Source organism: Octopus bimaculoides, chromosome 15 (assembly GCF_001194135.2).
Source record: "Octopus bimaculoides isolate UCB-OBI-ISO-001 chromosome 15, ASM119413v2, whole genome shotgun sequence".
In the NCBI taxonomy this organism is placed as follows: Eukaryota; Metazoa; Mollusca; class Cephalopoda; order Octopoda; family Octopodidae; genus Octopus; species Octopus bimaculoides.
Window position 1 is genome coordinate 27741122 of NC_068995.1, and position 12500 is coordinate 27753621.

The window sequence follows — 12500 nt, forward strand, 5'->3', positions numbered from 1 at the left end:
GAAATGCTGTTTGATTTATTTTTTCAGCGTACAATTTTCATCATTCCACTACCAAGTATGGCATCACCCCTTCCTTTCTCTCTCATAAACACAAGAATATTATTATAGTAGATTATCTTGGTAACCATCTGTGTAATTTTTCGTGCATTTCCACCCAGCCGTTTGACCATGAACCCCAAGACAAGAAAGAATCGCCCATGTCAAATTTATATGTATAGATATGTATGTATGTATAAATATATTAGCCCTTTAGCAAGGAAAATGGCCATATCTGGTCCAAATTTTCTCCGTGTTTTATGTTCAAAATGGCCAGATCCAGCCTCTCACACCTACCTTACACAATAGCATTGTAAAAATAAACAAAAATATCATCAGATTCTCAATGCTAGGAGATAATGCATGATTAACTGAAAACAATGTGAATAAATAAGCGTTACATTTGACAGAATAATGTGAATACTAAAGGGTTAAACAAATGTTTAAATCATTTCAAATATGTTTGGGACATACCTATAAGAAAAAAGTAATTTGATGTTAGTGTTTTAATACTTGTTGGCTAAAGTGAGAGTTTTCTCTGCAGCTGACCCCTGTGAAAATTGCTTTTTATAAGTCAGATATGTCTAAAACTTATTTGAACTGATCAAGGTTTGCTTCATCCTCAACACTGCTTTCGCAGGACTACTGCTACTGCTGCCTTTGCTACCACCGCATTCCTTGATACTTGTGAGCATACCCTGGCACTTCACCATCTCTCTCCTGCTCTTACTTTCTCTCACTTTCCCTCATTCTTCCCTCTGGCTGGGTAGCCGCATATCACCTCTTCAGCAGCACACCTATTCCTACCCTCATTCTTGGCCTGTCTCTCTTTCTGTTTCTCTCTCTCTGTGCCCCTCTGTTATAGCAAGACACCTCTTTCTGCCTCTCTATCATCCTCTGACACAAGTTCCCTTCCTCAAATGCCCTTGCTTCTCTCATAATTCCTTGTTTTGTGACTTACGTGGTGACCCTGCCGGTGCTGGTGCCACGTAAAAAGCATCCAGTCCATATTGTAAAATGGTTGACATTTGAAAGGGTATCCAGCTGTAAAAACTATGCCAAAACTAACCTTGTCTTTGCTAGTGTCACGTAAAAAGCACTGTGTTCACTCTGCAATGTGGTAGGTGTTAGGAAGGGCATCCGGCTGTAAAAATCTTGCTAAAACAGACATAGTAGTATTGGGTAGTTTTTCTACATGGCCAGCTCCTGTGAATCGTCTAACCCATGCATGGAAGATGGATGTTAAACGATGATGATATATAGTAATCTAGCTGTTTCGTTTCCTTGGAAAGATTGTAGCTAGGTCTAATATTTTCCTAAAAACAACTATGATAAACAGTTTTTAAATTCTTACTGTATTGAGGTACAGATTCATTTCTTTTCTTTATTGCTATCGAAACTTGTCAGAATCGTTTCACTTTCAGAAAAAGAAATATCCTTTTCATAATCACATGTGGTTATATTAATGACTTGTAAATGTCATATAAGATTAATTGTGTGATAATTGAGGAGAGTGAAGTTATGGCTAACACCTGTCTTGTTATCTGATGCATAGTCTTGTGTTCTCTTCTCTTTTTCTTTTTACTCCTTTTTGACAGGTTCTCTTCCTCAGCTGAGTTAATTGATTTTTCAGATGGGTTTCTCAGAAGGATTGACATCATAGTATCAACAACTCATAACTCTTGATTTTTTTTCTCAACTAGAATATGCCTTAAAAACATGACTAATGCCACAGAAAAAAATATAGGATATGTCTGCTGGAAAATTCTCCTTCCTCTCTTCATGAATTCCTGCAAACATGTAAATCTCATAGGCTATTCTTTTGAATCTATCTCGGAAGAATATTGCAAAAATCATCAGAAAATTGAATATCACCAGTTGCTTGACAAAAATTTTGAGAATTTCATACCATAATCATATCAGAAAAAATTTAGTCACAAGAACAATCATGGTAACACAACACAAAAGGCAAACAAATTTGAAAGAATGTTGGGAATAAAGCCAGTGATGCTGTGATGAGTCATGTGCTGAGGAAGGATGAAAGTGACTGTGTGAGAAGAGAGATGGAAATGATTGTTGAACAAAGCAGAGAGAGGAGAAGACCAATGAAAACATGGTTACAAATGATAAGAGAAGTGGGAGCAATGTTATTGATGTGGTGATGTGTAAAGTATAATTGAGAAGTTTGTCATTGCCTTAACATTCTTGACACTGTTGTACTCTTGATGCCTTTTAAAATCATTAATAATGATGACAGTATTGTTTGTCTTTAATCTCTGACATACCCAGCATATGAGCCTCCTAGTACTGTTTATGGAATATATTTAGAAATCACATATACTGTCACATTTTCTATTAGATTTTGCAACTTGGCTACCTCAATTACTTTACACCTTTATTTGAGTTGGTACTCATATTGCTTGTGAACCATTTGGTTAAAGTACCATTCAACCTCACCTTTTTCAAGACAATATACAGGGTGTCACACAAAGATTTACCCATTGATATTTTTCAATTATTGAAAATAAACTTAAGGTAGGATAATGAAATTGGCACACAAGTTCGAATGTAAATTGTCAATCCATTGCAGTAATTACATTTCAAAATGGCTGCCTTTCACCTTGATCAAAGCTTGCAAACGAGTGGTCACTGATTTGTATGAGTACCGTACTACCTTTTCATTCAGCTTGACTCATGAAGACTGAAGGGCTTTCTTCAGATCTGACACATTTGAATAGGAGTGAGCAGAAACATTACTCTCTAAGACGGACCAGATAGCAAAATCCATGTGATTGATGTCTTGACTTGAGGGAGGCCATATCGTCTTGTTCCAAAAACCACTAAAATGCTCTTTGCACCACCTCTGTTTGAAATTAGATGTATTGGCCAGAGTCCCATCTTGAGTGAAGATGTAACAGTCACCAAAGGTTTCTGTGACCCAGGGTAACACTTTCTCATCCAACATTTCCACATAAAGTTCACTGTTGACCTTGTTGCCAGCATTGATGAAGATCAAGGGAGACTTGGACCCATCAGATGCAACTGCGGCCCACTCCATGAGTAAAGCTGGCTTCTGATGGTGTAAATGCCTCCTCCTACTTTCGGGCAAGTCTCCTGCATTACATTCATAAAGCCTGTCATTCTGCCTGTTGGTAACTGCCTCCACTGTGAAGATCTCATTGGACCAGATCAACACTTTGTTAGCAGTGCACTTCATCTCAGCTAACATGGTTTTACCCGTCAAGCCATTTCTTTTTGGAAGCTGCTGAAATTAACTGCCAGTATTGTTTCTTGTATGCAGTTACCTTTAAATCCCCTTTAAAAATCCTATGCCTTGATGCTTTCGAAATATCAAGAGCTTTTGCAGTTTTTCTTACGCTCCTGTGGCGATTTTGGTTCATTTGCTTTTTTACAGCTTCAACATTTTGTTTGGTAGGAATTGATTGTTTCTTCCCAGGAATTGACTTGGTAAAGGTAGTAGTGGGCACCATATATTGTTTCCAGGCATTGAACACTGTTTTATGGCACACATTCAACTGTTTTGTTAAGTTCTTGTTGCTCACTCCAGCTGTTTTCAGAGTGACAATCTGGTCACATTTTGCTTTCAATGCAATGTTTGTTTACAAACCTGTTATAGATGAATGAAGCAATAGACAGAAGACATATGCAAAATGTAGATAATATTACCTGAACCAATATTCTTTAAGAAATGTTATAAACATGGGTAAATTTTTCTGGGACACCCTATATGTCTGTTTGCCTCTACTCTACCATTTCCACTATTTACCATACTTGAAATATGAAACTGTTGGGATGTATATGACTCCCTTTTGCTATAGCAGGACAGTGAGTGCTACACAATTAAGGAAATGAGACAGATTATAGCTTGATAAATCAAAATGCTCCTTAACCTACAGCACTTGAAGTGACTTGTCATATTCATATATGATCTGAACTTTGTTATATATTATATTTTATTTGTTATATAAAGGTTTGTTGTCAAACTATTTATTGATGTATCACATTGGCGCTCACTGATCTTGTCCTTTTTGAAGATATTTTATAGCCACCTCAACAACAAAGAAATTGAATGAGAATGATGAATGCTCTGATGGATATAATGGGTTAATTTTTATCAATAAAAATAAACCCATTGATAAAGCCAGATTGAAGGTGTTAATAATGGTTTATCTTAAGAGCTGGAAGGCTTATTTCAGTATAATATTTGAGATGATACCGAATAATGTGAGACAGAAAAAATAGTAGTCATTGCCAAATGAAACAGGTTTAGATGCCTACATCAAGTATTCTCAATATAAAATTTTTTCATCTTTGTAGCAAGTTTCAATATTGTGGCAAAAGTATTGAAAACAAATTCATCCAAATAAGAATTATTGAGAGCATTATCAAATATTAGGAAATGTGTCACTTGCTTCATGTGTGAACTTATACTAAAACAGGAAATTATATCAAGGTTTAGCAGAGTCTTATGAAATAGAATCAAGAGTTGCTGATAGTTATCACTTGACCAAAATGAAGAAATTTTGTAAATTAAAATTTTGTAGTTATGATTATTAAAGGCAAATGTCATGCACTTAGAAAGGTAAGCAAATTGTGTGACAAGGAATCGCTATAAAATCACTCCAAGGGAAAGAAGAAAAACAATCAGCTTGAAATTAAAATGAATAATGTCAATTTGGATATGCAAGTCAATACTAGTAGCAAAATTTATTTAATTCCAAAGACCTATGGTTACTCATTTGTCAACTTAAAACTTTTCAAAATGCTATCCAGAATTTCATCAGTTTTGTGGATAAAGGATGAAAACCTTGCAGTCTTATTAAAGTACCTCTTGTAACAAGCACTTGATAAGAAATTATACCAGTAGTGATTGCAGGCAGTGATCAATAATCATGGTTTGAAAAGTACAAGACATCAACATACTAAAAGATTATGGTACTTGTGTTAAATTGTATGTTTATACATCTGACAGATCATACTTTTCTATTTGTAATTGCAAATTAGTAAAAAATTAGTGAACAGAGCATATTACTCCTGGTAGGAAGAAGGCATTGCTCATTGATATAATATGAAAATTAGATAGAGATTTATATAACTCCTAATACTAAATCTACTTTCCACTCAATAGCTGGTAAGGAATGCTTTTGCAAAAGTTGATCTCTGAGATGTTTACCGTCAAATTAAATTAGATGGATATGAATACTTTATGGTCATGCAATCGAAAAATCTTGAGAGACAGTATATGAAATAATCTATTTGAATAACATGTTTGGGCACAGCTATTGAAGTAGAGTTGAATCTAAAGGGTAAGACTATACTGCATCAACTGAGATATAGAGGCATGACTTAAATTAGGCAAATACATATTTAACAATAACAAGTTGTCATTTTTCAAATGTTCTGTTTCAAAGGAAGTTGTTTGTCTAGATTAGGAATTTGTCCAGAAAATATTACATGTCTCTCAACTCTCAATAAAAAAAAATACTGGAATCCATTTTAGGATTGGTAAATTTTTATGGTTGGTACTTGCCAAAATATTCTAAAATGATTTTCATTGAAACCATTGAATTTGTACCTAAAGACAATTGATAATTTAAAAAGTGCCTTTGTGGAAAATTCAGTTGTGAAGATATTTGATTCTAACTAAGATGTGATATTGACAATTGGTGCTTAGGGATATTCTATGTGAGAAATTTTGTGGCTGGATAAGTGTCCAGTGTTATATTCATCAAGGAAGTTAACTACTGATGAATTTAATATTGACATGGAAGCTTTTAGTAATTGTGTCTGTGTCTTACCTGTCATTTTATAATTGGTAGAAAATTCCTGCTTAGATCTGACTGCAAGTAATTTGATTTCATCTTCTTCCTATGTAAAGAGCATCCAAGGGTTATGTTATTCGGGATACACCACATTTGAATTTGATATCACTTATGTCAAAAGAATGCAGCTGGGAGATACTTGTTCAGTTAGATAATTTTAGTCTGTAACAAAGCAGGAGTGGATAATGTGGATGTGCTGGAGAACTAATTTTGATAACCTAGCTACAAAAACACTTAAAATCACTTCCAGAATAAAGACTCGATGAATATGTTAAACATAGATTAACTCTGGAAAATGGCATTCAACGTGTTTCACCAAAAGTATGCAGGAAGATATGTGCCAGTTCTTTTTTATGCTATTAGTTGTGTGTCTTGATCTGATATACAGTATAATAAATTTTTATGTTTTTTAATAATTGGAAATTCTTTGATTCCTTATTTACATTATGGTCCCTCATTGACTGCATTCAAAACACTTACAAAACATTCTAGAAACCTGGGAGACATCTATTTATGAAGGGCTGGTGGGTTACAAAGGTCCAATACATTTCTGACTGTATATTCCTGGAAAACCTGCAAAATGGGGAATCAAAGTTTGGAAAATTTGTGAACCAAATGCTGGGTACTGCTGTGGATTCAATTTTGGTCTACTGTATGATATAGTTTGTGAATTATCAATACCATACCCTAACCGTATATTATATTATTTTTTGACTAGTTTTTCACTTCAGTCAAATGTGAAGATTTAGATGCTGTGGTAATGTTTATATGTGCTATAGCAAGTGGGAAAGGGATACTGTTTGTTGTAAAATAAGCAGAATTTAAAAAGTGATGAAATAATTCAGTGGCAGAAAGGAAATTTGTTAGAAACTGCATGTAGAGATGAGGCAAATCAATTTTCTGTCTACCTGGTATCCTATTTGTGATCCTCTAATGTAACTGGCATATTGGTGGTGTAGATTGTTGTATAGTGAAACTGTATACCCCTCCCGGTAAAAAATGGTAGTAGCCAGCCATTATAAATAGACCAGTAGCCGGTCAACAGGAAGAAGGTCAGAAGGTCGAGAGTATGTGTAGACTGTGTTGATAGTTGTGTCTGTGCTGATATAGTCATTATACTCTAATACTGAGTGGACATTATAATGATCTGGCCTTTTCAGTATAATAACACTGTACAACTGGGGTGGGGGTCGTACAATGCCAGACAAAACCATTCTGTTGAGGACTTTGAAATATAAGAATATCTGTCAGAGTGACAACTGTCATCAAAAGACAGATACAACAGTGGCGATGAGGAAAAACCAATTGACTGTAAATCAAGTAGCCAATGCTGCTAGCATATCCCATGGGTTGAGATTATTCTGTGCAATGAACTTGGTATGACAGAGGTTTCTTATTTCTTTACTGCCCACAAGGGGTTACACGCAGAGGGGACAAACAAGGACAGACAAATGGATTAAGTCGATTATATCGTTCCCAGTGCATAACAGGTACTTATTTAATCAACCCCAAAAGGATGAAAGGCAAAGTTGACCTCGGTGGGATTTGAACTCAGAACGTAGCGGCAGATGAAATACCGCTAAGCATTCGCCCAGCGTGCTAACGTTTCTGCCAGCCCGCCGGAGGTTTCTGAATGGTGGGTACCACATCTTTTGACACCTGAGCAAAAGTGCATGAAGCTGATCACATGCTGGGAAAATCTGACATTGTTTGAGGCAGATCCAGCTGGATTCCTTGAACATTTCCTGGTTCAAAGTTTGTTTAATCTGCAGGGAAGGTAATGGTTTTAGTTTTTTGGGATGCAAAAGGCATTGTGTTTATTGACTATCTTCAGAAGGGCCACGCCATCAATGGAGAGTACTATGCCAACATTCTGAGGTAGTTAGGAAAGGCTATGAAGACCAAATGCTCAGGAAAGCTTACAAAAAAAGCTCTTGTTTCATCAGGATAGTACTCCTGTATATCAAGTCCTTGCTTTCAATGGCTTCTATGACTTTGAACTGCTTGATCACTCTACCTGTTCTCTTCATTTGGCTCCATCTGACTATCATCTGTTCTCCAACATGAAAACGTACTTGGCTGGGAAACAGTATTGCAGTAATGATATCATATCAGCTGTTGATGACTTTTCACACCAAGAGTATGAAGGTTTTTTGACCAGTGGGATCCAAGCACTGCAACACTGATGGAAGAAGAGTGTGAACTATGTTGAAAAATAACTGTCATTTGGTCACATTCTATGAGAGTATCTTGGTCAGCCTATGAACTTTTTCAATCAGCCCTCATATTTACAGTTCATTTTCTAGTTTTCTTCAGATATAAATTTCAGTATTATATTTTATTTTACCTCATGGGAAATCTGTCTTGTCTATATTTAAGTTCAACTGGTAATACAGTTATCTGTGCAATACTTCTATATTAAAATTTTGTGATATATTAGATAATGACTCATTTTCTATGGTGATTTTTAAACAAAATTTGCATAATTGTATATAATGTTGAATTTACCTGTATTCAGATTCACTATGAGATAAAAATTATGCTATAGATTTGGATAAGAACCTTTTATTAAACTGCATTCCGAAAGTCACATATGCAGATAGATAAAAAAGAGTTAGGATTGTTGTATGAAACCAGTCTAAATTCACAATTATTTTAGAATTTATTTGAAACACTTTGGCTAGAAATATAGTAATGAAACAGTTAAGTAGATCTTCAAATGAAAATTTAAATTTTCTTTTCTTTTTTAGAAATGATTCATAATTTTCCAATATTGTCAGATGATCAATACATTCGCAGCATCCACCAAGTTCTTGTATCAGATGAGCTATGGACCCATCCAGAAGTCAGAGCAGTTATTAGATTTGCCTGGGCCATGAGCCTTCGCCAGCTATATATTTCACAGCACTCTTGTGCTCCAGGTACAGTTTCTAGTGTTTTCTCCTCTGTTGAATTTGATCATGTGAAGTATTTCTAATTTCAGATTTAAATATAGAATGTGATATTTTCTTATAATGATGAACTTTATCTGTTATATAAAATTTTTTGCTCTATTTATTTGTGAAGATATAGCATAGAAACTGACAGACATGAAAACTAAGGAAAACAAATTAAATTGTTATTGAAATCAGAAAATGCAAGGGACTTATTTTCCAGACAGTTTGAAATAGTTCACTGAATGTAGATAGTTGTGATGCTTTATTGCTGATAAAAAATCAAATTACATTAGCATGATATGAGCACAATGGTTAAAGGTAGAGGGTACATAGAACACATTGTATTCAGTATTGTATTTTGGGAACTGAACTTCATTGCAAAGTCTCATTTAATGATGTTTCTTTTTGGACAAGATATTTGGTACTTGAATTCTTTTCTTTTTCTTTTACTTGTTTCAACATTTTAACCAGACAAATTGACCCTAGTATTTATTTTCTCTTTCAAGTCTAGTACTTATTGTTTCAGTCACTTTTTGCTGACCTGTTAAGTTACAGGGACATAGACTAATACCGGTTGTCAAGCAGTGGTCGTGGATGGACGGACATACTAACACACACACACACACACACACACACACACACACACACACACACACACACACACACACACACACACACACACACACACACACACACACACACACACACACGTCTGTCAGGTATTTGTGAATTCTATTGATGAAAGCTAAAATAATAATGATAATTAATGTCCATTTTCCATGTTGGCAGGATCTGGCAATCCACATCACTCTTCTGAGTGCTGATGTCAGGTTTAGTATGGTTTCTACAGTTGGATGCCATTCCTAACTCTAACCACTTTGCAGTGTGTAGTGGGTGCTATTTTTGTGCTACTGACACTAATGAGGTTTCCAAGTAACTTGCATCACAGGAAAAGAAAAAAAAAAATCCTTCTTGATTAAGTGGTAGGAGTACTTGAGAGGCAGTGGTAGCTTTATGCTAGAAGTAGGGAGGCTAATGTATAATAGAAGGACATGTCTGGGTGTCTTGCTATAGAAAAGATACATGTATATTGGTTAATGCTAATCAGGTGAACAAATGCGATAGGAATGTGGATGCCTTTGAAGTAAACAAATGAATAAATCAATTCATAGTTAAAATAATTTATTTGCTGGACTTAATTTGTCGTTGGTACACATAATTCTTCACTACATGCATATGTTAACTGCTACGAGTTGCTAGAAATAGAAACAAGGTACATTTGTGGAGGTGATATGTCAGAAACGAATATGTTTGTGTGTGTGTGTGTGCATGTATAGTTCATCTGAGACAGTAGTCTACTGTTCAAACATTTCTATCGGTCTCTGTGGTCTGCGAAAACCTTCTTGTCTCTGTCGTAGACCTTTCTCATCAGCCTCTTAGGCCTTTCTTATCTGTCCCTCTGCTGACCACTGTATTTATAACAATTGTGGCAGCTAGAAGGACAGACACACTGCAGCAGAGATGGTGCCTAAATAGGTCAGCTCCTGCCCATTTGAACTTCACCTGACATGGCTGAAGTCATAGGTCAAAGGGAGATGATCAATCACTTCTTGAGAGGACAAAGAAAACCTTTTTTCGCGCCTGTTGATCGTGGTGGTTTGGACCGAGAATTCTTAGATTTGGTTTCGAATCTAGGCTTGGAGAAGGAAGTGTTAATATTTAAACTACCCCACCTTCTAGTGAGAAAACCATGGAGATCAAATGATATTGGAAATGTTATTTTGTGCGTATGCAGAAAAAATTTACCCAGTGTAACCTTCAAATGAATATATGTCAAAAAACATGGGATATAAAAATATGAAGCAAAAAAGATTCACTGTTGGTGCGTGCTATATGGTGGGCAATACATATATGTGCCCAGGCAGAAATATGTTGGTGCATTGAAAGAGATGTGCATCTATTCATTACTCAACCCACTAGAGGTCTAATAGAGGCAAGGTGTCTTTTAGTGGCGCAAAAGATCAAGTGGTAGCACACATGAGAATGTGACTGTTGTAAGTGTGTGTAAGCATACAGGTAGCAAAATATTTTTACAAGAAGGCAAAACATTTTAAAAAGAAACAAAACATATCTACATACAAAAAATGAAAAAAAAATGCTTGTCGAAAAATTTCATTTGTGAAATGTTCAGTAAATGTTCACACAGAAAGTTTTTCGTTGATGTGGAATAATGTTTCTTTTGTTTCTTTTTTTTTTGTATACAAAATGTTCGTTGATTTCTTTAGGCTTCTATGCGGGTGATGCAGTCATTTGTGTTATGTGTTGATGTAGGCATTTCATTTAAGAAGATGGGCAGGTTAAGAGTTGAGACTTACCCGAAAAACTTGCGCAAACCTTGCGGGCCATCAAACTGTTCTTCCCGATTTGGTGTGCCGAGGTTGTGCAGAATCTGTGGTGTTTGTTGGAGTTGGTGAGTCCATTTGAGGAACTGAATGTAAGTCCTCGATGAAGGCTTTTTTTCAAATGATCAATCGATACCGTATTTTGTTTACCTCCCATATTGAGAACGAAATACTTGCGTTCTCTTCTGATAACTTTGTAGGGCCTGGAATATGGTGGCCCAAGTTGAGATGGTATCCCATCATTTCTCACGAAAACATGAGTCCAAGTGTTGATGTCCTTTGGGACATGTGAAACGATGTTCTGTTGTCTGGGGCCTGGAGGTGACAAATGTGACATGGATGTCTGTAATCGGTGCACATATTGTGCTGGGTCAGGAAGGTGTTGTGATGAAACAGGTTCAATCATCTGCCCAGGTAAGGTGAATGCTGTGCCATAGATGAGTTCAGCTGGAGTATATCCAACTTGCTCCTTAACCATGGATCGAATACCAAGGAGGATGAAGGGGAGATGTTCCAGCCCACTCGAACAGTCTGAAGATGCTTTTATAGTTGGCGGTGAAAACGTTCAACCATGCCATTTGGTGCAGGGTGGTAAGCCGTAGTGTGGATGTGCTTACACCCGAGAAGATGAGTCAGCTCGGTGAAGAGGCTGGAATCGAACTGTTGCGGGTGTGTCAAAGCGTGAAACTCAGCGTTTTGGTGACCGTTTCTGCCGATATATCAGAAAACGGCCAAGCTTCGGGCCACCACGATAAACGATTCACACAGGTAAATGTCTATTATTCTGTGAAGGTGGCAGAGGTCCCACAATGTGAATGTGAATGTGCTGAAATCATGTGTCAGTTGGCACATGACACAGCACTTGGTCCATTCTCTGATATCCTTGTTGATACTGGTCCGCACAAAACGGGTTGATATCAGCTTTTGAGAGGAGCGAATACCAGGATGTGACAGAGAATTCAGAGCAGAGAAAACTTCTCAATGATGTTTCTGTGGTACATTAGGGCGTTGGTTACCGGTGGAGATATCACACCAAATATGGGTCATGGACGATGCTAGCGGAACATGCTGAAATTTCAGAGCTGACAAATTCTGGAGCTTTAAAAGGTCTTCATCTTTCTCCTGGTCAGCTGGTATACGTGCCAGATCAATTGTAGCCGTGGTCTGGATAGCATTGATCTGCATGCGTGAACGTGCATTGGCTGTTAAGTTGGTCATCCCTTTGATGTGGTGTATATGCTTAGTGGCCAGGTATGCTGCCAATAATTCTTGACTGAAGGTAC

The 12500-nt window shown here is 36.5% G+C and overlaps 1 protein-coding gene across 1 annotated transcript in view; it reads left to right on the plus strand.

Annotated features, from left to right (window-relative positions):
* Positions 1–12500, plus strand: part of LOC106881660 (nuclear pore complex protein Nup205) — a 331146-nt gene that overhangs the window by 63654 nt on the left and 254992 nt on the right. Inside the window, exon 7 of the mRNA XM_052973459.1 lies at positions 8630–8800. Within this exon, the coding sequence (XP_052829419.1) occupies positions 8630–8800 (171 nt within the window). The remainder of the gene's footprint in view (positions 1–8629; positions 8801–12500) is intronic.